At 52.0% G+C, this 26,733-nt stretch overlaps 1 protein-coding gene across 2 annotated transcripts in view; it reads right to left on the bottom strand.

Annotated features, from left to right (window-relative positions):
* The window catches only part of ASXL2 (ASXL transcriptional regulator 2), a 54,887-nt gene extending 33,843 nt beyond the window's left edge, over positions 1–21,044 (bottom strand). The window contains exons 1-4 of one of the 2 annotated variants that reach the window (XM_041405601.1): positions 20,944–21,044; positions 14,247–14,249; positions 4,946–5,054; positions 2,964–3,114 (exon numbers count right to left, since the gene is read on the bottom strand). In XM_041405601.1, the coding sequence (XP_041261535.1) occupies positions 2,964–3,114; positions 4,946–5,054; positions 14,247–14,249; positions 20,944–20,999 (319 nt within the window). In that variant the 5' untranslated portion in view covers positions 21,000–21,044. The remainder of the gene's footprint in view (positions 1–2,963; positions 3,115–4,945; positions 5,055–14,246; positions 14,250–20,943) is intronic. The other variant, XM_041405602.1, reaches the window with a different exon arrangement.
* Positions 21,045–26,733: the final 5,689 nt, after the last annotated feature.

Genomic DNA, 26,733 nt, shown 5'->3' with positions numbered 1-26,733 from the left:
GCCCAGAGCAGCCAGCCCTGCTTTGTTCCACATGGGAAATGGATTTCTAGGAAATTTTTCAAATTTGATAGGTTTATACAGTGTGTACCTGTATGTAAATTTTGAGTTAAGAAATGCTGATTTAGAAATATTATGGAACAGGATAGATATTGTTGAGAGGGCAATGGAATTAGAAATAAGTTTTAAAGGATGGCCCTGGAAATAAGATTAGATATTTTGGAGAAATAGAAGTATGAAAGATGTATTGTAGTAGGATTTATGAGGGGTAATTTTAGATGATTGGTTTAAAAATATTTGTAATATAGTGTAATTAAAGTTGACAGATTAAAAAATGTTTATAGTGTATTGCAATTAGGAAACAGTTGGGTTTTGACTGTGATGGTGTGAATTACAATATTTGTATTGTTTTATTTGTTTTATGAGACTGAAAATAGAATCAAAGTTCCACACATCATTCTCCACGGAATTCTTGAAGGGATCTGAAGGAGAAATCCACAACCAGCAGGGAATTCCTTGGAGTGAGTGCCCAGGGCATGTTCAACCCTTCAGAGCTGCTCCCAGGACAGGAGGGACAGCTCAGGAACCCCTCTGGCCACAGCTCCCCTGACCCCATTCCTAACTCATTCCTCACCAACACCCCAAAACCAGCACTTTATGGGAAAGGCCACAATGCCAGTCCAGCAAAAACCATCAGCAGCAGAGCTCAGAGAGGAGCAAACCCCTTTTTTTGTATTTACACCTCACACTGTCCTGCTCTGGGCACTCCTGGCAGCTGTCCCAGGGTAACATTTCCACTCCTTCTCACCTGGCTTCCTCCCCCCTTTCCAGCCCTTTGATAGTGTGATATATAAAACTTTTATCTCACATCTCTACATGTATTTTTAAATAAAGATCTCTCTGAAATATACAGAAATTCCCTCACAGGTTTTACTTAATGTTGTAACATTGGAAATACAGGAAAAGTAGACAGAATCCCCCTTATTGACCAAGTATTTTGAGGAGATTTGTTAAAAATGAAAGTATTTCAAACCTTATTGACCAAATATTTTGAGAAGATTCATTAAAAATGAAAATATTTCAACCTTCTTGACCAAATATTTTGAGAGGATTCGTTAAAAATGAAAATATTTCAACCAGACTGTCTACAGCTTTCCTGGCAAAGGATGGATTTGGAGTCAAGTTTAATTTCTAAAGGTTTTTTTTTTACCATTTTGTAGTTTCCTGATGCTTTCACAACTGCACATAACCCAGCCTGGTGTTGGCCTGTGGCTGCAGGGCAGGGCTGGCTGGGGCTGGCCCAGGTGACCCCCTGGCCAGCTCTGGGACCCCTCTGCCTCAGCCAGCAGCACCAGGGCACTGGAAATACCTTTGAAATAATGTCACAGAATTCACAGAATTCACAGAATCCCCAGGTTGGAAGAGACCTTCAAGACCATCGAGTCCAACCCAGCCCCAGCACCTCAACTCAACCCTGGCCCCCAGTGCCACATCCAGGCTTTGTTAAACACCCCCAGGGATGGTGTCCTGCCTCAGCCAAGGAATTCTGTGCACGAGTGAGGGGAGAAGGAAGAAGGAGAAGAGTGGATTGAAGGTGAACACTAACAGGACTCAATATCCAAATATTGCCTGGCTTACGAGGGAGAGGAGCCTAAACCAGGCCAGAGCTGAGGCTCAAACCCTCCAGGAGCCAGCAGGGATGCAGGGCATGGCAAGGGAAGGCTGGCAGGAGCAGCCTGGCAGTGCCTGGGAGGTGTCAGAGCCTTGCACTCAGCTGTCACAGCGTCCTGGGTTGTAAGATGTGGTTTGGGGTGTGTATTCACTTCCCATCTGTCAGAGGTGGGGCAGTCATCCTCTGTTCATTGGGCAGTTTTCTTTATCTCTCCCACACCCTGTGGGATACAGGGTGTCATGTGGAAGAGGTTTTACAGCCACTTCTGTGAGAGATTTTGATAAGAGGATCCATGTTTACCCCTGAAAGAATTTCCTACCAAGGTTATTGACATAGAAACCAAGACAGGAAGAAGGATAAATAAGAGAAACCTGCAATTCTCTGTTCCAATGAGCACTCCGTCTCTTGTGACCAATGAGTAAAGTATAAACTTATGAGCTCTGTAAGAATGTATAAAAAACATTGCATGCTGTAATAAAAACAGTTTGAAGCCTTCTGAAAATTGAGTGTGCTGCTTTGCATTATCTCCATCTCAACTACAACAATGTCAGGGAGTGTTCTGACTCTGTCAGGGTTGTTTTGTATGACTGCATTTTTTATTTTATTTTTATTTTCTTCCCTAATAAAGAACTGTTATTCCTATTCCCGTATCTTTGCCTGAAAGCAAGATGAAGAAAGCCCTTAATTTCAAATTTCTAATAATTTATAAATTTATGATGGTAGACAGTGCTTAAGTTTCTGAATGTGTAGTTCAAGGACCTTTTGTCAACAGATTTCCTGAGTACCTGCCTCACATCTTCAGGTCATCAAGAACTCCTGACTGTATTAAACCACATGCTTGTGGTAGTGGCTACACACTTAGGCAATATATTCAACCCTACTCATGCAGTCACACAGATGTTTAAACGTGTGTGTAGAGCCCTTGGGAGTGTGGGCTGAGGGGAAAGAGGGTTTGACTGAACTAACGGAGAAGCCATTATTTTGCCAGATGTTTCTTTCTGTAGGGAATGAAGGAGGAGGTAATGGTTTGAGAAAGTACAGGGCAAGCCAGTGCTACACATATGAACCTCCAGAAGCTCAGCAGAAACACAGTAAGGAAGGGAGTTTACATTTTCCATTTCAGGGGAGGCTCCTGCCTTCCTGTCTTTTCCAACCAAGACACTCAGGTACACTGTCCCCTTCCCTGCCCACCTGCAGCAGCAGCAGCTGAGCTGGGATCATTCAGAGGCCAGAGATGTGCTCTGCTCCCAGCCAGGACCCAGGTGAAACCTCCTCTCCCCAGACAGGAACTCACCTTTCCTTTTCCACCTGCTCTTCCTCCTGTCCTTGGCGGCGCAGCCGTCGCTGCTGGAGCTGCTGTGCTCCGAGCTCTGCGAGTCGGAGTGGCCATCGCTGCTCTCCTCCGAGCCCTCCGACAGCTCCTTCAGCCCATCCGGGATGTCCTTCTGCCAGGGGACAGGACAGAGCCACAGCAGGGTCACCCCAGGGCCAGGGACAGCCCCGGGGCACAACCCCACAACCACAGGGGTTTGTTCAGCAAGTCTGGCCCTTTTAATGCCAGGGGACACGTCCTGAACTCTGCCCCCATTCCCAAAACTCTGTCACCTCCCAAAGTGCCCTTCCCCACATTCCCCATCCCTAAAACTCTGTCACCTCCCAAAGTGCCCTTCTCCAGATTCCCCATCCCCGAAACTCTGTCACCTCCCAAAGTGCCCTTCCTCAGATTCCCCATTCCTGAAACTCTGTCACATCCCTGAAACTCTGTCACCTCCCAAAGTGTCCTTCCCCAGATTCCCCATCCCCGAAACTCTGTCACCTCCCAAAGTGCCCTTCCTCAGATTCCCCATCCCTGGAACTCTGTCACCTCCCAAAGTGCCTTCCCCACATTCCCCATCCCTGATCAGCAGCTCATGGAGGGGTGGGAATAAATGGCTCCCACTTGCCAGAGGAAGGGATGGATGGGATGCCCCCAGATTCCCCCATCCCTGATCAGCAGCTCATGGAGGGGTGGGAATAAATGGATCCCACTGCCAGAGGAAGGGATGGATGGGATGTTGGGAATTGGGAATTGTTCCCTGGCAGGGTGGGCAGGCCCTGGCACAGCTGGGGCTGTCCCTGGATCCCTGGCAGTGCCCAAGGCCAGGCTGGACACTGGGACACCCTGGGACAGTGGCAGTGTCCCTGTCATGGCAGGGGTGGCACTGGCTGGGCTCCAGAGACAAATCCACCCAAATCAGGAATGGTGTGAGCTGGTGTGAGCCAGCTTCCTTCTAGTATTTAAAAGACAGCTTTTTAAAAGACAATTCCCCATTATTCTCTCTGACTGACACTGAGGACAAGGTGATTTCCCATCTCTAGACACAAGCTGAGAGCAGTGAAGTTACCCCCTTAGGGCTGGAGTTTCATCGTTTCATTAACATTTTAATTACTCCTTCACTTCGGGGACAGCAATTCCCACCAGCAAACTGCACTGTGGGTGAAGAGCTGCACCCCCAGAGCTGAGGAGGGAGGGGCTGTTCCTGCTGCCAGGGAGGAACAGGTCCCCTCTGGATCATCCTGGAGAAGCTGGACACCAGCAGGAATTTCCCCGTGGAAAGGGGGTCAGGCCTTGGCAGGGGCTGCCCAGGGGGGTTTGGAGTGCCCGTCCCTGAGGGTGCCCAGGGAAGGGCTGGGGATGAGGTGGGGATCGGGCACAGCTTGGATTCGATCCTGTTGGATTAAGGGTTTTTATGGTTTAGAGATGGGGTAACTGAGAGGTGTTTTAAAAACTTTTATTTTAATTTCTTTTATTTAATATATTTCACTTCATTTCATTTTCATTTCTTTTATTTCATATATTTAATTTTAATTTCTTTTATTTCATATATTTAATTATTAAATTTTCATTTATGTTATTCATTTCATTTCATTTATTTTATTTCATTTTCATTTACTATTTTATTTTATTTCATTTACTATTTTTTAAATTTTATTTAATTTCATTTTCATTTACTATTTTATTTTATTTTATTTTCATTTACCATTTTATTTTATTTTCATTTAATTCACTAATTTATTTTATTTCATTTTTATTTTATTTTCATTTACTATTTTATTTTATTTCATTTCATTTTTGTTTCATTTCATTTTTATTTCACTTCATTTCATTTCATTTCATTTTTCATTTACCCCACCTCTGAATCAAAACCCTTCATCCAACAGATCCCACCGGGGTTTTCCAGCCCTGGGGACCCCAACCACCCCTTTTTGAAGCCGTGTCCCAGGGCTGGCACTCACCTTGAGGGTGTAGACGCCCATCCTGCCCGGGACCTTGTAGAAGATGCCCTCCTCCCCCCGGGAGTTGGTGTGCAGCATGGCATTCAGGCAGGCCAGGGGGGACGTCCCGCTGCAAGAGACCCCGTCAGTGTCCCCGTGGGACCCCCAGCCCCCGGGCAGCCCCGCAGTGCGGGGAGCCCAGATCCAGCCCCACAGAGCAGGGAGCCCAGATCCAGCCCCATAGCCCAAATCCAGCCCCACAGAGCACAGGCAGGGGGCCCTGATCCAACCCCACAGCCCAGATCCAGCCCCGCAGCCCAAATCCAGCCCCACAGACCAGGGGGCCCTGATCCAAGCCCACAGCCCAGATCCAGCCCCACAGAGCACAGGCAGGGGGCCCTGATCCAACCCCACAGCCCTGATCCAGCCCCACAGCCCAGATCTGACCCCACAGCCCAGACCCAGCCCCACAGCCCAAATCCAGCCCCACAGAGCACAGGCAGGGAGCCCAGATCCACCCCCACAGCCCAAATCCAGCCCCGCAGAGCAGGGAGCCCAGATCCACCCCCACAGAGCACAGGCAGGGGGCCTGGATCCAACCCCACAGCCCAGATCCAGCCCCACAGCCCAGATCCAGCCCCACAGCCCAGATCCAGCCCCACAGCCCAGATCCAGCCCCACAGCCCAGATCCAGCCCCACAGCCCAGATCCAGCCCCACAGCCCAGATCCAGCCCCACAGCCCAGATCCAGCCCCACAGCCCAGATCCAGCCCCACAGCCCAGATCCAGCCCCACAGCCCAGATCCAGCCCCACAGCCCAGATCCAGCCCCACAGCCCAGATCCAGCCCCACAGCCCAGATCCAGCCCCACAGCCCAGATCCAGCCCCACAGCCCAGATCCAGCCCCACAGCCCAGATCCAGCCCCACAGCCCAGATCCAGCCCCACAGCCCAGATCCAGCCCCACAGCCCAGATCCAGCCCCACAGCCCAGATCCAGCCCCACAGCCCAGATCCAGCCCCACAGCCCAGATCCAGCCCCACAGCCCAGATCCAGCCCCACAGCCCAGATCCAGCCCCACAGCCCAGATCCAGCCCCACAGCCCAGATCCAGCCCCACAGCCCAGATCCAGCCCCACAGCCCAGATCCAGCCCCACAGCCCAGATCCAGCCCCACAGCCCAGATCCAGCCCCACAGCCCAGATCCAGCCCCACAGCCCAGATCCAGCCCCACAGCCCAGATCCAGCCCCACAGCCCAGATCCAGCCCCACAGCCCAGATCCAGCCCCACAGCCCAGATCCAGCCCCACAGCCCAGATCCAGCCCCACAGCCCAGATCCAGCCCCACAGCCCAGATCCAGCCCCACAGCCCAGATCCAGCCCCACAGCCCAGATCCAGCCCCACAGCCCAGATCCAGCCCCACAGCCCAGATCCAGCCCCACAGCCCAGATCCAGCCCCACAGCCCAGATCCAGCCCCACAGCCCAGATCCAGCCCCACAGCCCAGATCCAGCCCCACAGCCCAGATCCAGCCCCACAGCCCAGATCCAGCCCCACAGCCCAGATCCAGCCCCACAGAGCACGGGCAACCCCACAGAGCATGGGCATGGGGTCCAGATCCGACCCCACAGCCCAGACCCAGCCCCACAGCCCAGATCTGACCCCACAGCCCATATCTGACCCCACAGGCCCCAGGCAGCCCCACAGCCCCCAGGCAGCCCCACAGCCCCCGGGCAGGAGCCCAGATCCTGCCCCTATTCCCAAGGGAATGCAAACTGAAGCTGGCACAATCAGCAATAGGGGAAGCAGTGCATGGATGCTGCAATCCTGGCAAAAAGCAAACCAAAACCCTCCAGGGTCAGGCTCTGCAAGGTTCCTCTGACAAACCTCAAAGCAGCCTCAGCTCTGGGTGAGGATCAGAGCAGCTTTGGGATGAGCTGAGGATGGGCTCCAGATGGATTCAAACTTCTGTTGAAGGTTTTTTCCCCAAAAAAGAACCCGAGTTCTGCTGGAACAAGGGTTGTGGGGCACTAAATGGGAATCAAGTGTGCAGTTCCCCCTGGGAAGGGGGAGCTCCCCAATCCCAGCCAGGAGAGTGGAGCCAGATCCATCTTCCCACCAGTGCTGGAGGGTTTTTGGTTGGCTTTTAACCCATGCTGCTGCAGACAGGAGCAAGCCCAGGCAGGCCCAGCAGGTGAGCTGTGTCCCTAGGGAGGGACAGAGGGACCCCAAACAGGACACAGGAATCCCAAACTGGACACAGGAATCTCAGATTGGACCAAGGAACACCAAACTGGACACAGGGACCCCAAACTGGACACAGAACCCCAAAATGGACACAGGAACCTCCAAACTGGACACAGACCCCCAAACTGGACACATGAACCTGAAACTGGACACAGGAACCTCCAAACTGGACACAGAACCCCAAACTGGACACAGGAATCCCAAAATGGACAGAGAAACCTCAAACTGGACACAGGGACCCCAAACTGGACACAGGATCCCCAAAATCAGAACGCCACCAAACCAGCCCCAGGACACAAAACCAAGGCCAGATGCTCCCCCAGAACTCAGATGAACCCAAAGCTGTTGGGGCCGTGCTGGACCTGCCTGAGCCTGAGGGAAAGAGCTCGGGGTGTTCTCCTTGGCTCACAGCTGGGGCTGCCCTCAGCCCTGGCAGGCTCTGCTCACCATCAGAGGCTGGGAAATGGTTTATTCTTGGAGGTGGAACATGTTCTTCTGGGATGGGGTGGGATAATGGGAGGACTGCAGCCCTTGCTGGGTCTTTGCTGCCTCTGTGCCCAGAATCCCACAACATTCCTTGATTCTGTTCTCCCTCTCCCTGTGTTCTGCACCTGGGCTGCCTCTGCTTACCTGGAGTGCAGCAGCTGCCTAAAACCAGCCCTAGGAACCAGATTCTGTTCACTGTCACAGAATCACAGAATTCACAGAATCCCCAGGTTGGAAGAGACCTCCAAGGTCATCAAGTCCAACCCAGGCGCAAGAGCTCAACTCAACCCTGGCCCCCAGTGCCACATCCAGTCTTCTCCTAAATACATCCAGGGATGGTGGCTCCACCACCTCCCCGGTCCCTGGGAACTCCCAAAATTCCCAGAATTCTCAGAATCATTGGTTTGGAAGAGACCTCCAGGACCATCGAGTCCAACCCAGCCCCAACAGCTCAACTCAACCCTGGCCCCCAGTGCCACATCCAGGCTTTGTTAAACACACCCAGGGATGGTGACTGCACCACCTCCCTGGTCCCTGGGAATTTCCAAAATTTGATTGCCCTTTCTCATGATTTTTTTTTATTTGATTGCCCTTTCTCCTGATTTTTTTTTTATTTTATTGCCCTTTCCCCTGATTTTACCAGTGAAGGCCATCTCCTCCACTTCCTTGGAACGTGGCAATTCCCACAGTTCTACCTCAAAGCAGCCCTTGGAGAAGTAGATGGTGTAAAAGATGAGTTTCTGCCTGCTCCAGCTCCACCAGCACCCCCTGCTCCCCCTCAATCCCTCCCAAACCCACCCGCAGAGCCAGCCTCAGCTCCAGCACTGCCAACGTGCCAGTCCTGGGGGAGGTCCCAAAATGGGATCCATCCTCAGGAGAGAGCCCATGGAGCTCAGCAGGACCAGACCAAGGTCTGGGACTGCTGAAGAACCTCTGGAGCTCAGCAGGACCTGGCCAAGGTCTGGGACTATCCCAGTGCCCCTGGAGCTCAGCAGGACCTGAGCAGGACCTGGCCACGGTCTGGTTGGAAGAGACCTCCAAGGTCATCAAGTCCAACCCAGCCCCAACAGCTCAACTCACACCTGGCACCCAGTGTCACATCCAGTCTTCTCCTAAATACATCCAGGGATGGTGGCTCCACCACCTCCCCGGTCCCTGGGAACTCCCAAAATTCCCAGAATTCTCAGAATCATTGGTTTGGAAGAGACCTCCAGGACCATCGAGTCCAACCCAGCCCCAACAGCTCAACTCAACCCTGGCCCCCAGTGCCACATCCAGGCTTTGTTAAACACACCCAGGGATGGTGACTGCACCACCTCCCTGGTCCCTGGGAATTTCCAAAATTTGATTGCCCTTTCTCATGATTTTTTTTTATTTGATTGCCCTTTCTCCTGATTTTTTTTTTTATTTTATTGCCCTTTCCCCTGATTTTACCAGTGAAGGCCATCTCCTCCACTTCCTGGGAACGTGGCAATTCCCACAGTTCTACCTCAAAGCAGCCCTTGGAGAAGCAGATGGTGTAAAAGATGAGTTTCTGCCTGCTCCAGCTCCACCAGCACCCCCTGCTCCCCCTCAATCCCTCCCAAACCCACCCGCAGAGCCAGCCTCAGCTCCAGCACTGCCAACGTGCCAGTCCTGGGGGAGGTCCCAAAATGGGGTCTGGGACTATCCCAGTGCCCCTGGAGCTCAGCAGGACCAGACCAAGATCTGAGATTACTCTGCTCCCCCTAGGCCCTCACAGGAAACTCCCTCAAGTCCCTCAGTTATTTCTAAAGCTTCTGCCCTGGAAGGTTCTCCAGCTTGGGATCATGGTGATGGATCAGTGATGTTCTCCAAACTGGAATCATGGTGATGGATCAGTGATGTTCTCCAGCTTGGGATCATGGTGATGGATCAGTGATGTTCTCCAGCTTGGGATCATGGTGATGGATCAGTGAGGCTCTGAGCTCAGCTCTGGCTCTTGCTGGAGGTGGATCAGTGATGTTCTCCAGCTTGGGATCATGGTGATGGATCAGTGATGTTCTCCAGCTTGGGATCATGGTGATGGATCAGTGATGTTCTCCAAACTGGGATCATGGTGATGGATCAGTGATGTTCTCCAGGTCGGGATCATGGTGATGGATCAGTGATGTTCTCCAGCTTGGGATCATGGTGATGGATCAGTGATGTTCTCCAGCTTGGGATCATGGTGATGGATCAGCTGGGCTCTGAGCTCAGCTCTGGCTCTTGCTGGAGGTGCAGGAGCTCAGCCCTCTCAGTCAGAGGCAGGAATGGCACCAGGGTTGGGATTAGGGTTGGGCTGGAGTGCCCCAGGGATGGGATGAGATGGGCCTTGAGGTCCCTTCCCAAACCATTCCATCATTGCATGACTCCAAATGCCAGGAATCAACAGCAGGAAGAGATTCCCCTGGACCTGCCTGGGCTGGTTCCACCCCAAATCTCACCTGTGCCCTGGGAATGGACCCCAAGCACCACCAGGACATTGGGATTTGCCCTGCCCAGTACCACGAGCCCTTCCCACAGGGCTCAGCCACCCCATGGCATGGAGCTGCCCCTCCAGGGCACTGCCCTGCCCACAGGAGCATTTCCCTGATAAACCTGGATCAATTCCTGACAAAATGCACCTGACAGGGACATCCTCCACCTCCACTAAACAACTGCTGCCTCATCCAAGGCTCCCAAAGGTCGTTTTTGGCCAAACCTTGAGCAGAGGATTCCTGCTGCAGTCCATGCTGCCAAGGACACTGCTCTGGACACAAAGGGGGATGGTTATCCCACACATTTGGGATATTCAGCACCCTCAGGTGCTTTTCCATGCAAATATTCCTCGGGATTGGGCTTTCCAGGGCTGTGCACACACAGCCTGCGCTATCCCAGCTTTATTCCAGGTGGGAATTCCCTGCTGGTGGACAGCAAAGCCCAGTTTTGGGAGTGGGATGATCACCTTTAAGCACTCCCCACAGCCAGGGACAGACAGGTGACGGGGATCAGGGGAAAATGCAGCTAACCCTGCTGTTCTCATGCTCCCATCCCAGCCCAGAGCCCCGGGAAGGTCAGGACTGGGACAGGCACTGGGCAGTCCTGGGCTCTGTGCACCCAAACCAGCTGGGCTGCAAGCACCAAATTCCCACAGAATTCCCACAAAAATTCCACAAAATTCTCACAAAATTATCCGCAAAAATTCCCACCAAAATTCCCACCTGCCAGAGCTCAGGACACCCAGCAGAGCCTGGCCAGCCTTGCCCAGGCTCAGGTTCCCTGGCTTTCCCAGCACACTCTGAAGATTCCTGGCTTTTCCTTCTCCAGGAGCTCAGCCCAGCCCCAGCCCAGCTTTCATGTCTGGGATCTCCAGTGGGAGAAGTGGGAAATTCCCAATTTACTGGCTCTTGGAAGTTTTAGACCACTTCGGTTCCCCACAGCTGAGGTGTGACCCTCATTCCCAGGGGACTGGAGCCTGAGAAAATCCAGGGAGGGACAAATCCACCCCTCCCTTGGCAAAGGCCAGCAGGGTTAAGCTGGGATCAATCCAGTGCTTTAAGCTGGAACCAAAAAATGGCTCAGCCTGGAGAGGAGAAGGATCCAGGGAGAGCTCAGAGCCTGGGGGGGCTCCAGGAGAGCTGCAGAGGGACTGGGGACAAGGATGGAGGGACAGGAGCCAGGGAATGGCTCCCAGTGCCATAGGGCAGGGCTGGATGGGAGATTGGGAATTGGGAATTGTTCCCTGGCAGGGTGGGCAGGCCCTGGCACAGCTGGGGCTGCCCCTGCATCCCTGGCAGTGCCCAAGGCCAGGCTGGGCAGGGTTTGGATGAAGCTGGTGCTGCCTGCCACAGAAAGTGGTGGATTAGTAAAGGCTTCCCTCTAATCCAGCTAAAAATAACCAACTGGAGAGATTTCTGGAATTTACAAAGCTGTGCATTCCACGTAAATTGTGTTTTCTTACATTTTTTGCCTCAACAAGGCGTTTTGGTGGCTTACAAATATTTATTCTATTTTGAAAATGACCATTTCCCATAGCCACACTTTCCCCAGTGAGCTGGCAAATGCTCCTAAGGGATCTCCAGCAGGTGACAGACCCTGTGCTGGCAGCACAGGCACATTTTTTATTTCCTGTGGCCACTGGAAGGGCTAAACCAGAGTTTGGAGGTGTTTGCAGGTAAAGTGCAGCTCTGTGGCCAACCCAAGGCACAAGGAATTTTTGTTCTGAGCTCTGCCCTGCTGAGGATGTCCCTGAACTACCCAACACCTCAGCCTGACCCACACAAACCGTTGTTTCCCTCCCAGAATTCCCAAACTGCAGGACATTTTAAACTCCACACTAAATTCAAAGCTTCTTTCACACTGAGCAGGGAGGAGGGGTTTGAGTGGAAAATGAAGGTTATGGTGAGGAGTCTGCCCTGAGAGCTGCTGGGGAAGGGGAGGAAGGGGGTGCAGGATCCCTGCCCACTGTGGAATCCCTCTGGATCGTCCCTTCCTGCACTGCAATCCCTCTGGATCATCCCTTCCAGCCCCTTCCCCTCTGGATCATCCTTTTTCTCACTGCAATCCCCCTGGAGCATCCCTTCCCTTCTGGAGCATCCCTTCCCCACTGTGGAATCCATCTGGAACATCTCTTCCCCTCTGCATCATCCCTTCTCCTGTGGAGTATCCTTTCTCCCACTGCAATCCCTCTGGAATCCCTTCCTGCACTCCAGTCCCTCTGGAATACCCCTGGAATTCCTTCCCCACTGCAATCCCTCTGGAATCCCTTCCCCACTGCAATCCCTCTGGAATTCCCTTCCCCACTGCAATCCCTCTGGAATTCCTTCCCCACTGCAATCCCTCTGGATCATCCCTTCCAGCCCCTTCCCCTCTGGATCATCCTTTTTCTCACTGCAATCCCCCTGGAGCATCCCTTCCCTTCTGGAGCATCCCTTCCCCACTGTGGAATCCATCTGGAACATCTCTTCCCCTTTGCATCATCCCTTCTCCTGTGGAGTATCCTTTCTCCCACTGCAATCCCTCTGGAATCCCTTCCTGCATTCCAGTCCCTCTGGAATTCCTTCCTGCACTCTAGTCCCTCTGGAATCCCCCTGGAATTCCTTTCCCACTGCAATCCCCTGCAATCCCCCTGGAATTCCTGCCCCACTGCAATCCCTCTGGAATTCCCTTCCCCACTGCAATCCCCCTGGAATTCCTTCCCCACTGCAATCCCTCTAGAATTCCCTTCCCCACTGCAATCCCTCTGGAATTCCCTTCCCCACTGCAATCCCTCTGGAATCCCTTCCCCACTGCAATCCCTCTGGAATCCCTTCCCCACTGCAATCCCTCTAGAATTCCCTTCCCCACTGCAATCCCTCTGGAATTCCTCTTCCCACCACTCCTGCTCCAAGGCCTCAGGTACCGAACGTGACTTCTCCCATTCTCAAACCAAAGTGGGATCAAACCCTTCCCTCCTGGATCCCCTCAGGATGGATTTGGACTTGCCAGCCTCTCCTAGCTCATCCCACAGGAATTTCTCCCTCCCAAGGTGGTTTTGTTCCATTTTCCCTGCCCAGCAGGTCCAGGAGTGATGCCCCCAGCAGGGCTCCTGGGATCCCACGGGCACAGGGAGCTGCTGGGCAGGGAAAAGCCCTTGGGAATGCCCTGGCTTGTCCCCAGTGAGGCCACTCAGCCCCAGGGAAGGTTCACCAGTGCCTCAGGTTCAGCTTTTCTATTTTTCACATTCTGTGCTGCTCTAGTGTGTGGGTCTGGGCTTCACATCAGGGCATGGTGAGCTCTGTGCACAGAGCAGGGAGACAAAACAATTCCTGCTCCAGCTGGGCACCAAGGACAAATGATCCAAATCTCAGCCCCAAGAGCACAAACAGAAGAGTGAAAAACAGGAAGGATGGGACTTCATAACCTAAAGCTATAATTGGATAATTAACTCCAAGGTGCAAATGGAGCAGAGCTGATCCCAGTGACAGACCCCGTGGCCATCGTGTATTTTGGAACCATTTGGGTTCATCTTGGGTGCAGCCCTGGCTGGGCTCTTGTGCTGCCCAAGGTGGATCCATGGAGGAGATCCTTTCCATAAATCCCTGCTTTATTCTTTAGCTCTGTCCAGCCTCTGTCCCAAGGCATCAAGGGAAGCTCCAGACAAAGCCATCCCCAGGAACCATTTCCCACCTCACTGCCCGGATCCAGCTGCCACAGGCACTCAGGGGACAAATTCCACATTTTCCTTTGGAGCATCCCCTGTTCCCCCCTCCTGTGAGCCAGGAGCTCTCTGCTGAGGGTGCAGCCACCCCCAGTGCCAGGGCTGGCAATGCCAGGAGCAGCACACGGGCAGGGTTAGGGAAGCAGCTCCTGTGCCAGGTTACATTTCCCAACATGCAGCACCCCCAAACCCCACATGCAAACCCAGCCCCACCCAGGCAGCAGGGACAGGGACAGGGACACAGGCAGCAAGGAGCTCCCAAGCCCCGTGGTTCCCAGCTGGAGGCACAAGGAGCGCAGCGTTACTCCGGGGTTACTCCCAGGAGCAGGGCAGGAGCAAGCTCTGAGTTAGGGAATGGCAGGGAGGGTGTTAGGAGAGGAGCTGGACACGAGCAGTGCTGGGTCTGGTCTTACCTTCTGCAGGTGGAGTGCAGCCCAAAAAAAGGAGAGAAACACCCCTTTAACAACTTCAGCAAAACAACGCAGTCATCAATGCACACACCCCCTCCCCCCTGCCCCCAGAAGCACATCCCAGGGCTCTGGGATCCCAGGGAAGGAGGATTCACCTGCCAGGTGCCTCCAGAACAGCTCCAGTGTGGAGCCAGCACTGCCACCTCCGCCTGGGAACGAGCTTCATGGAAGCCAGCTGGGCCCTGGGGACGTGTCCCGTGTGGGGACACCGTGGAGTTGGAACTTACTCACTCCTCCTCCCCCTCTGCACCGCTCCCAGCTCAGCACTGCACCCCAAAATCCCAGTGCCATGCAGCAGGAGCTTCCTTACCCCAGGGGTGAGCCATGGGCTCCCCAAGAATGGAAACCAGAGCCCATCTGGAGTGTTCCCCACACCCCAGGGCACCTCAGTGCCTCACTCTGCACCAGCAGCACCCCAAGGGGGATTTTTGCCTGCACACCAGCATTTTGGGGTTCCTGGAGTTCCCCAAGGACACCTCAAGGCCTCACTCTGCACCAGCAGCACCCCGAGGGGGATCTCTGCTGCCACACCAGGATTTTGGGGTTCCTGCAGTGCCCCCAGGACACCTCAGTGCCTCACTCTGCACCAGCAGCACCCCAAGGGGGATTTTTGCCTGCACACCAGGATTTTGGGGTTCCTGGAGTACCCCCAGGACACCTTAGTGCCTCACTCTGCACCAGCAGCACTCTGAGGGGGATCTTGGCTGGCACACCAGGATTTTGGGGTTCCTGGAGTGCCCCCAGGGTGCCTCAGTGCCTCACTCTGCACCAGCAGCACCTCAAGGGGGATTTTTGCCTGCACATCAGGATTTGGGGGTTCCTGGAGTGCCCCCAGGACACCTTAGTGCCTCACTCTGCACCAGCAGCACTCTGAGGGGGATCTTGGCTGGCACACCAGGATTTTGGGGTTCCTGGAGCTGCTGAGTGCCCCCAGGACACCTCAGTGCCTCACTATGCACCAGCAGCACCCCAAGGGGATTTTTGCCTGCACACCAGGATTTTGGGGTTCCTGGAGTGCCCCCAGGGTACCTCAGTGCCTCACTCTGCACCAGCAGCACCTCAAGGGGGATTTTTGCCTGCACATCAGGATTTGGGGGTTCCTGGAGTGCCCCCAGGACACCTCAGTGCCTCACTCTGCACCAGCAGCACCCCGAGGGGGATCTTGGCAGCACAGGTCCTGCCCATCCCCAGGGAATGGGAACCAGCAGCTCCTGATCCCAGGGCAGGATCCAAAGAGAAGCTGCTCCCTCTGAGGCTTTTGGGGGCTGCAGTTAAAATTGAAGTGGTTTTGGGATCCTCTCTGTATTTGTGGTACAGAACCACCAGCTTGTACTGAAGAGAAACCCCAAACTGAGGGATTTTTGGGGGCCTCAGCTCTGGTGTTTTCCAGGAGGGAGAGCCAAGCTCTGAGGTTTCTCACCTTCAGAGAGTTCCAGCCCACACTTCTCCTTGCAACACTGAAAACTTCTCTGCAATTTTACCTTGGGGAAACAGCAAAAACTGCTACAACCAGCCTGGGCTGGGGTGAGAGAAGGGGAATATTCTGTCAGTTATTGATTTCACAACTTTGGAAGAGGGAAATGCACAGAGTCACCTGATGGGTTTCCCCTACACACAATAATTGTATTTAATCCTCCCTGACAGTGGCAGCAACCCAACCTTTCTGTGGCAATGTTCTTATTGAACTATTACATTTCAAATGTAATTTCAACATTCTGCCCTGCATTTATTAATTATGGATTCTACCAACTCAGACACTGAGTGGTTCAGAAATCAGCCTGGCCCCCAGTCCCTCTGCAGCTCTCCTGGAGCCCCTCCAGGCCCTGCCAGGGGCTCTGAGCTCTCCCTGGATCCTTCTCCTCTCCAGGTGAGCCCCCCCAGCTCTGCCAGCCTGGCTCCAGGGGCTCCTCTGGGCTCTCTCAGCAGCTCCAGGGAAAGCCAAACCCCACTGGGAGCTGCAGGGACTCCCTGGAGCCCTCCCTGCTGCAGCCCCAACCCTGAGGAACTCAGACAAACACTGAACCACCCCACAAGGAAAATGCTCCCAACAATTCCAACCCTTTCCCCTGGCTGCGAAAGAGGAACAGAAGGCCAGCTGTGGGCAGGAAATCCTGCACAGCAAAACCCCAAGAGGGTTTTCATGGCCATTTCACATTCCAAAAACCTCACTCAGGAGGATCTGAGGGAACCCAGGCTGGTGATTCCTCAGGGAGGAATGTCTGGGTGTCCCTGTCCCACCCCAGACACTCAATGTGAGCAATATCCAACCTCTGGGACAAGATCTCAGCATGTGCCAGGGGAGGATTTGTAGAAAATGTTTAAAACATGATAAAAGGTTCATACAGTGAGTATTTGTACGTAAATTTTGAAATATAAATGCTGATTTAGAAATGCTGTTGGATAGGATAGATATTGCATAGGATACAGGATGGATATGAGAGAAAAATGGAAATAGAAATAAATTTTAAAGGATGGTTTTGTAAAAAAGAAATGCCTCCAGTGTATTGTAATTAGGAAATAGCTGACTTCTGATTTTGATGGTGTGAATTATAACATCTGCATTGCCTTCACATGAGACTAAAAATAAAATAAAAGTTTTTAAAGCACCTCTCAGCTGCCCCAACTCTGGGTCAGAAAAAATTCAATGAAACATCCCAGGAGCCAGGGAATGGCTTCCACTGCCAGATGGGAGATTGGGAATTGGGAATTGTTCCCTGGCAGGGTGGGCAGGCCCTGGCACAGCTGGGGCTGCCCCTGCATCCCTGGCAGTGCCCAAGGCTGGGATGGACACTGGGACACCCTGGCACAGTGGGGGGTTCATTTCATCTCATTTCAGAGATGGGAGTCAGGGCTTAGATTATTTATTTCCTTGGTTAACCATTTTTTTGGGCAAAAGCAGCTCCTGTGTTTGGCCAGAGCTTCCCAGGGTGGTGCTCTACATAAAATCCAAGAGAAAAATGGAGTATTATTGGCTGCTGAGAGGAAAAGCCAGCAGAGATATCCTCCAAAAAGCTCATTTCCATTAGATGCTCTTACACTGACCTTAACACTCCCAGGGAGACCAAGGAAATGCAATGACAAATTGGAATTTTTGATTTTAGAAGCGACCCCTCATCGGACAGAAGTGGTTCCCTGCTGTCCTGTCCCTCCCCTGGCAGTGCCCACCGTGCCCAGGCTCCCCCAGGGCACAGGTCTGGGATGTGGGGCAGGTCCTGGAGCCCATCCAAAGACGTTTTTCCATGGATTCCATGGGAAGGATTCCATGGAAAGGATGCAAGCACCTGCCTGCAGGCTCTCCAGGGAGCAGGGCAGCCTGTCCCAGCAGGCAAGCTGGGAAAAGGGGGGGACAGATCACACAAAAAAAGGGAATTTTGGATGTCTGAGGAATGCAGACTCAACTCCTCCAAGCCCTGGGCTCACCTTTACAAAATCCCTTGAGTACCAGGGAAAAATCCTAATTACAGCTGAGGTCAGCCAGCATCCCCCTGGGCTCTGCACTGCACAAAACAATCCTAGCAAAGCCCTGCTGTTGTCCAAAACCCCCCAAACTGTCCTGCACATGACAGAAACCCCCCAATCCATGATTTCCTTCCACATCCCACTGCAATTCCAAACCCTCCATCCCACTGGTGCTTCCAGGACCCCTGAGCTCCCCCCAGGGATCATCCCAGGGGGAGGCACTGCCCTGGGGAACAGAGAGAGAAACACCCTTCATTTACTTTGGTGTTTTAGTGCAGTTAGTGTGAAGAACAAGAAAATCATAACACCAGCTATCTTTGTCTCTGAAACAGTGCTACCAGCTAGAAAAATGAATTTTCACTTCTACAGCTGAAGACAGCATTTACACAGTGCATTTAAACACTGTGCATTTACACATTTACACAGTGCATTTAAACCCTGTGCATTTACACATTTACACAGTGCATTTAAACACTGTGCATTTACACATTTACACAGTGCATTTAAACCCTGTGCATTTACACATTTAATCAGTGCTTTTAAACACTGCATTTACACATTTAATCAGTGATTTTAAACACTGTGCATTTTCACATTTACACATTTACACAGTGCATTTAAACACTGTGCATTTTCACATTTAATCAGTGATTTTAAACACTGCATTTACACATTTAACCAGTGATTTTAAACACTGCATTTACACATTTAACCAGTGCATTTAAACCCTGTGCATTTACACAGTGCATTTAAACACTGCATTTACACATTTAACCAGTGATTTTAAACACTGCATTTACACATTTAATCAGTGATTTTAAACACTGTGCATTTTCACATTTAACCAGTGATTTTAAACCCTGTGCTTTGTCAGATACTTGGGTGGCAGCAGTAAAAGCCAGGGCAGACTCCCCTCTTGAACACCCATGATATTCACAGTATCACTGAGTTATCATTTCCTGGCTCACTCTAGGCTGTGGTAGAGACCAGGTCATTTTACAGCTCTCTGAAAACTGTCAGAAATTGGTTTAAGATTTTTTTTTTTAAATGAGATTCAACAGAATGATTTGATCAGTGGCAAGCCCAGCTGGGCTCCCCATCCCCTGTGCCCCCTCCCCAGGCTCTGGGAAAGCCCCTTGGCCCTTCCAAAGCTGTCCTGAGCTTGCTGTACTTGGGATTTCCAAAAGCTGCTTTGTGCCAAGCCCATTTTGTCACAGGCTGTGCCTGACCACAAACAAAACCCAGCACAAATCCTGGCCCTGACTGCAATTTAACTGCTTCAAATGTGACAAGCCTTCAGCTTTTAACTTAAAGAAAGCTTTATTACAAGAGAATAATGTATATCTAAATAGATATCTAATCCAAATAGATATCTAAATAGATATTTTTGTATTTCAAATATATATAATAAATATAATTTATATATATATGTATATGTGTTTATATCTATAAATATAATTTATATTTATATAAATTATTTATAGTTATATAATTTTATATGATGACACATTAAATCTGTATAATAGATATCTATCTATTTATATGTTTGTATATTAACATATATTTGTAAATTCCTAAATATAAATTCTATATTTATATAATATTTCTATTAATTATATTCCTACAAGTATAATTTTACCCATATTTATATTTATATTTATATAATAACAAATATATATTTCTATAATTTATATTTTTAAAAATATATATCAAATATGTATTTGATATATTACAAAGTAATACTGAAAAGCCAAGCTCCCTGCCCAGCACCCCAGTGTGGCCAAGGGGAAGAGCTGAAATTGGAGTTTCCCACCTGGCTGCTCCCACCAACACCTTTGGGACTGCAGATCCTGCTGCTCAAGGCAGCTCCTTCAGAGAGGAAAACAAACCCCAGAGCTGAGCTCAGCCCCAGAGCAGCTCTGAAAGGAGGAGCTGACAAGGGTGAAAGGCACAGCTGCATTTCTGTGCTGCTTTTTTTGGCTCTTTGTCCAAAATCTGCCCTGAGCAGGCACAGACTGGATCTCCTGGGTCCCACCTGGGCTCCTGCTCGGGGTTCTGCCCCAAAAACACGGGATTTTGGTAAAAAAGGTTCATCAGGGTCAGTGATGGGTGTTGGCTGCCCTTGTGCTCTGCCAGTTTAACACTGTCTAGTTTAACACTGTCTAGTTTAACACTGCCTAGCACAGAACTGCAGCTGTCCCCAAAGCCTGGCTGTCCCTCCCTCCCTTTGGTCACTCCCCAGGAGCTGCCTGAGCCCCCTGGGATGGATAAACCCCACATTTCCCAGAGCTAACAGCCCAGGGGGACAGCACAACTCCTGCACGTGGCCCCTGACTATTCCTGCAAAGCAGAAGCACTGCTGCATCCAGCTGGCAAAGGGGAGTGCAAAACACAATTAAGCCAAATTTAGGATGGCTGCTTAATTCCAAAATAGACAAGCAGGCCCAGCCCATCCTCCTCACTCCCCTCTCTTTTTCTTTGCTCTCAGAAAACTGAAGAAATACTCTGCACTTCCCATGGATTACTGCTCCTCACTGATCCCTGGGAGAGCTGATTCCCACCGGGATTCCAGGACTCTGGAATCCAGCTGAGCAGCTCTGGAGCTGCTCCATGCCCAGAGCAGATGGGTTTCATGGAGCTGGCTCTGCTCCAGCATCCCACCAGGCTGCTCAGGAATGTCTCTAAGGAACAATCACACCCCCATGCAGGCAACACAAGGCAGAACAGCACCAGAAATCCAGTTTTCCATATGAGAATCTTTAACTGAAGCTGCTCTTACATCAAACTGTGCATTCACTTCTTTTTTAAAGCAGGAATTAAAAATTCTTATGTTTCCTACAGTTCCTGAAGCCCCTGACCAGGGCTGGGTTATCCTACAAAGGAGCTGCAGCCAAGTCCTTTTTCTTTTATCCTTTTATCCTATAAAGGACCTGCAGCCAAGTCTTTTTTTTTTTTTAATTTCCTATAAAGGAGCTACAGCCAAATCCTGCACACTTGGGAATCAGGGATGACCTTACCCAGTTCAGTGGGGAAAAGCACTTGGGAGCTGTTTAAAACAGGACCCAGACTCCAAACCTGAAATATTTCAGTCCCCAAACTCCTCAGGAGCTGGGGGTTAACAGCAAACTACACCAAGCTGGAAGCAGAGCAGCAGAGGCTTTTCCTGCTTTACTCAACTCACCTGATTTCCTTAAGTCCTTCTTTCTGGATAACTTGAAGGATCTCTTTATGGCTCATGGGTGTGTTGGGATATTTCTCCAGGACCTGGCAAGAAAGAGCAGATTGAGAGGAAGTTATTCCTTTGCATTCTGAATTTACATTCAGAATTACTTACAGGTTACTGCACCAAAACCTCCATTTAATGGCAGTTATTCCTTTGCATTCTGAATTTCCATCCAGCTGCACCAAAACCTCCATTTAATGGCAGTTATTCCTTTCCATTCTGAATTTATATCCAGCTGCACCAAAACCTCCATTCAATGGCAGTTATTCCTTTGCATTCTGAATTTCCATCCAGCTGCACCAAAACCTCAATTCAATGGCAGTTATTCCTTTGCACTCTGAATTTATATTCACCTGCACCAAAACCTCCATTCAATGGCAGTTATTCCTTTGCATTCTGAATTTACATTCACCTGCACCAAAACCTCCATTCAATGGCAGTTATTCCTTTGCATTCTGAATTTATATTCACCTGCACCAAACCCTCCATTCAATGGCAGTTATTCCTTTGCATTCTGAATTTCCATTCACCTGCACCAAAACCTCCATTCAATGGCAGTTATTCCTTTGCATTCTGAATTTCCATCCAGCTGCACCAAAACCTCCATTCAATGGCAGTTATTCCTTTGCATTCTGAATTTCCATTCAACTCCACCAAAACCTCCATTCAATGGCAGTTATTCCTTTGCATTCTGAATTTCCATCCAGCTGCACCAAAACCTCCATTTAATGGCAGTTATTCCTTTGCATTCTGAATTTCCATTAAACTCCACCAAAACCTCCATTCAATGGCAGTTATTCCTTTGCATTCTGAATTTCCATTAAACTCCACCAAAACCTCCATTCAATGGCAGTTATTCCTTTGCATTCTGAATTTCCATTAAACTCCACCAAAACCTCCATTTAATGGCAGTAACTCCTTTCCATTCTGAATTTCCATCCAGCTGCACCAAAACCTCCATTCAATGGCAGTTATTCCTTTGCATTCTGAATTTATATTCACCTGCACCAAAACCTCCATTTAATGGCCTGCACTTCTCCAAGGACACAACCCAGGGAGAACCACAGTCCCTCCACACCTCCCCTGAAGGAGCAGAGAGGTTCCAGAGGTTGGCTAAAGGACTTTTCTCAGTGCAAATTCCCATTTTATTTCCAGTGTTGCCCTCAGACAGCACTCCCTGCAGAATGCAATGCTCCTTTAGCTCCCCAGGCAGGAACTGCCCAGTTCCTCAGCCACACTTCCAAAAACCCAAATCCTTCTGCTGCCACCCTTTCAGCAGTGGGGCTGAGAAGCTGAAGGAAATGGAGTTTGACACTGCTGGGGAATTCCTTTCAGTTCACAGCTGTATTTGTTTCTGTTTCTTCAGGGAGGTCCCCAACTCTACAGGTGTCCTCACACAGGGCACCAACAAATGTTGGGTTTTGGGGTTTTTTCCTACCTCTGCTGAGGATTGAAGGTACTTGAGATTATAGTTTGTGTTCAGATTTAGGTGTTTATTATTTCTTACCTATGTTACAGTCTCACAGCAGTGAGTTCTGCAGTCTTTCATTAACAAGGCACAAAATGGCCAACTACCTCTTAGTGCAAGGTCTTTTAAGGCTAAATTATCTAATTAAGAAATTGCACTTAAATGACTGTCACTTTTAACCCAGTAACTAATCCCTCAAGGTCTGCAGGGTGGGCTTTTCTTTTCCAGTTACAAAATACCACCCAAACCCATGGAGAAGAAGGTGAAGAAGGAGAAGAAGAAGATGAGGAAGGAAAAGAAGGAGAAGAAGGCGAGGGAGAAGAAGGAGAAAAACAAGGTGAAGAAGAAGGTGAGGGAGGAGAAGAAGGAGGTAAAGGAGAAGGAGAAGAAGAAGGTGAAAAAGGAGAAGAAAATGAAGAAGAAGGATCAGTCTCTACCCTAACACATTCATCTTGCCCCATATATATGACTATTCTAAAACCCCAAACTCTAAATTTTCCACCCTGTGCTATCACCCACTTCTAACCAACTCCACACCCACAATCCCAGTGCTGTCAGTCAATTTTGGAAGCCTTCTCCACAGCCTCAGCTCACATGCAGTGCTGTCCTGGAGGCCAGAGCCTGTCAGCACAGAAATCTGCAATTCCCAGCACCCAGAGCTCCACCCAGCCAGGGGCTGTTTGAAACCCCCTGCACACACCGAGTTCCCAAGTCTGGCGCACAACCACGGGTTTTTTGTTGGAGTGCCAGCCCTGCCCCAGCCCCTGGGGTCCCTGAGCTGCTCCTGAGGGTCCGGCAGGCAGGAGTGCAGCTGCAGGGAGCTGCTGCAGGCTGCAGCAGCAGATGCCACTCACCACACGTCACTGGGATATTTCAGGCCGTGTTGGTGCTGGGGAGGGGGATGGGCAGGAAATGCCTGGTTTCCGTCTTAATCATCAGCTTCTGACCCGAGCCCAGCACATCAAAGGCCAGGCCTGACTTAGGCTCAGCCCGCAGTGCTCAGCACGAAGCCCTGGGTGACTCTGCAGGAGAGGAGCAGCTCCCGCTCCTCTCTTGAGCAGAACTCCAGGACCCTGCCCCTCATTCCCTCAGGGATCCCCAGGATATCCCAGTCCCCTCAGGGATGGATCCCCAGGTTATCCCAGTTCCCTCATTCCCTCAGGGATCCCCAGGTTACCCCAGTCCCCTCAGGGATCCCCAGGTTATCCCAATCCCCTCATTCCCTCAGGGATCCCCAGGATATCCCAGTCCCCTCAGGGATTCCCAGGTTATCCCAATCCCCTCATTCCCTCAGGGATCCCCAGGATATCCCAGTCCCATCAGGGATCCCCAGGATATCCCAGTCCCCTCATCCCCTCAGGGATCCCCAAGTTACCCCAGTCCCCTCAGGGATCCCCAGATTATCCCAGTCCCCTCATTCCCTCAGGGATCCCCAGGTTACCCCAGTCCCCTCAGGGATGGATCCCCAGGTTACCCCAGTCCCCTCAGGGATTCCCAGGTTATCCCAATCCCCTCATTCCCTCAGGGATCCCCAGGATATCCCAGTCCCCTCAGGGATCCCCAGGTTACCCCAGTCCCCTCAGGGATGGATCCCCAGGTTACCCCAGTCCCCTCAGGGATGGATCCCCAGGTTACCCCAGTCCCCTCAGGGATCCCCAGGTTATCCCAGTCCCCTCATTCCCTCAGGGATCCCCAGGTTATCCCAGTGCCCTCATTCCCTCAGGGATGGATCCCCAGGTTATCCCAGCCCAGCTCTCCTGGAAAGGCTCTGCCAGGCCCTGCTGAGCTGCAGCACCTCCCTGCTCCCACAACAAATCCCTGCATGCAGCTCCATCTGCAGCTCTGGATGCTCCAGCTGATGGCCCCATCCTGGAAAATCTCTTCTTAAGTGATGTTAAAGCCTGACTTTCACAGAACCATGGGACGGTTTGGGTGGGAAGGGGCCCTAAAGCCCATCCAGTGCCACCCCCTGCCATGGCAGGGACACCTTCCAGCACACCAGGTGACTCCAAGCCCTGTCCAGCCTGGCCTTGGGCACTTCCAGGGATGCAGGAGCAGCCAGAGCTGCTCTGTAAGATGGAAGAGGGATTTGTCTGCACTGCCACAGCCTCAGGGGCTCATCCCACCTCTACAGAAACTCCAGAGCAAAGGATCCAGAGCTGGGGTGTTTGCAGAGTGATCTCAGCCAGGCCAGAGCAGGTTTTGGTTCTCACAGCTCTGCCCAGGACACAGCTCACCCTGTGCCACCAGCCTGGAGCTGCACCCAAAGCTGGCAGCCCAGGGAAGGCCAGAAATTAAGGATGTCTCCATTTCCATCTGTGGGTTCACCTTTTCACTGCAGGTGGTGAAATCAGGAGAGGAGTGAAGCTGAGAGTCCATCCACAGGGAGCTCAGGGCCATTTCCACCACACCAAACTCTGACTGGGCATTTTCCTCCTGGGCACTGAGTTATCCCAATTTTCCCTCCCTGGATGTGCTCCTAACATGCTCAGCCTGGAGCAGCAGCAGCATCATTGATTAATTTGTCCCCAGTGAAGGCTGTGTTCCACCAGAGAACCTCGGCCAGGGCAGAGGGGAGAAAAGCTGCTCCACTTGTGTCCCTGCACCTCTCCCAGGTAACCCTTCCATGTCCACAGGGCTCTGTGCTGGGCCTGAGCTCAGCAGGGTGAGGCTGCACAGGTCTGGCCTCCTGCCACCCCCGCCTGGCTGCTGCAAACCCTGCAGGGCTGCTCTGGGAAGGACACAGGGAACATCAACCAGCTCTGCCAGGTGTCCCTGCTCTCCAGGAGATTCCTAGAACCACAGAATCCTTGAGACTGGAAAACCCCTTGGAGATCACCAAGTCCAACTCATTCTCCAACACTGCCAAAGCCACCCAGGAGCCACATCCACAGGGCTTTAAAATCCCACCAGGGATGGGCACTCCAGACCTCCCTGGGCAGCCCCTGCCAAGGCCTGAGCACCCTTTCCATGGGGAAATTCCTCCTGGCGTCCAACCTGAGCCTGCCCTGGCCCAGCCTGAGGCCATTTCCCCTTGTCCTGTCCCTGTTCCCTGGCAGCAGAGCCCAACCCCCCCTGGCTGTCCCCTCCTGTCAGGGAGTTGTGCAGAGCCACAAGGTCCCCCCTGAGCCTCCTTTTCTCCAGGCTGAGCCCCTTCCCAGCTCCCTCAGCCTCTCCTGGGGCTCCATTCCCTTCCCAGCTCCCTCAGCCTCTCCTGGGGCTCCATTCCCTTCCCAGCTCCCTCAGCCTCTCCTGGGGCTCCATTCCCTTCCCAGCTCCCTCAGCCTCTCCTGGGGCTCCATTCCCTTCCCAGCTCCCTCAGCCTCTCCTGGGGCTCCATTCCCTTCCCAGCTCCCTCAGCCTCTCCTGGGGCTCCATTCCCTTCCCAGCTCCCTCAGCCTCTCCTGGGGCTCCATTCCCTTCCCAGCTCCCTCAGCCTCTCCTGGGGCTCCATTCCCTTCCCAGCTCCCTCAGCCTCTCCTGGGGCTCCATTCCCTTCCCAGCTCCCTCAGCCTCTCCTGGGGCTCCATTCCCTTCCCAGCTCCCTCAGCCTCTCCTGGGGCTCCATTCCCTTCCCAGCTCCCTCAGCCTCTCCTGGGGCTCCATTCCCTTCCCAGCTCCCTCAGCCTCTCCTGGGGCTCCATTCCCTTCCCAGCTCCCTCAGCCTCTCCTGGGGCTCCATTCCCTTCCCAGCTCCCTCAGCCTCTCCTGGGGCTCCATTCCCTTCCCAGCTCCCTCAGCCTCTCCTGGGGCTCCATTCCCTTCCCAGCTCCCTCAGCCTCTCCTGGGGCTCCATTCCCTTCCCAGCTCCCTCAGCCTCTCCTGGGGCTCCATTCCCTTCCCAGCTCCCTCAGCCTCTCCTGGGGCTCCATTCCCTTCCCAGCTCCCTCAGCCTCTCCTGGGGCTCCATTCCCTTCCCAGCTCCCTCAGCCTCTCCTGGGGCTCCATTCCCTTCCCAGCTCCCTCAGCCTCTCCTGGGGCTCCATTCCCTTCCCAGCTCCCTCAGCCTCTGCTGGGGCTCCATTCCCTTCCCAGCTCCCTCAGCCTCTCCTGGGGCTCCATTCCCTTCCCAGCTCTGTTCCCTGCCCTGGACACACTCCAGCCCCTCCAGGTCTCTCTTGCCCTGAGTGTCCCCCATGATGGACTCAGGATGTGTTTCCAAAAGTCAGATGGTTCCCAGAACCCCAAAGCACACAGAGAAATGGCTCCCAGAACCCCCAAAGCACACAGATGGTTCTCAGAACCCTCAAAAGAACACAGATGTTCCCAGACCCCCAAAC

The sequence above is a fragment of the Onychostruthus taczanowskii genome, unplaced genomic scaffold, assembly GCF_017590055.1.
Source record: "Onychostruthus taczanowskii isolate IOZ18803 unplaced genomic scaffold, ASM1759005v1 scaffold238, whole genome shotgun sequence".
In the NCBI taxonomy this organism is placed as follows: domain Eukaryota; kingdom Metazoa; phylum Chordata; class Aves; order Passeriformes; family Passeridae; genus Onychostruthus; species Onychostruthus taczanowskii.
This window is presented reverse-complemented; position numbering and strand designations above follow the sequence as displayed.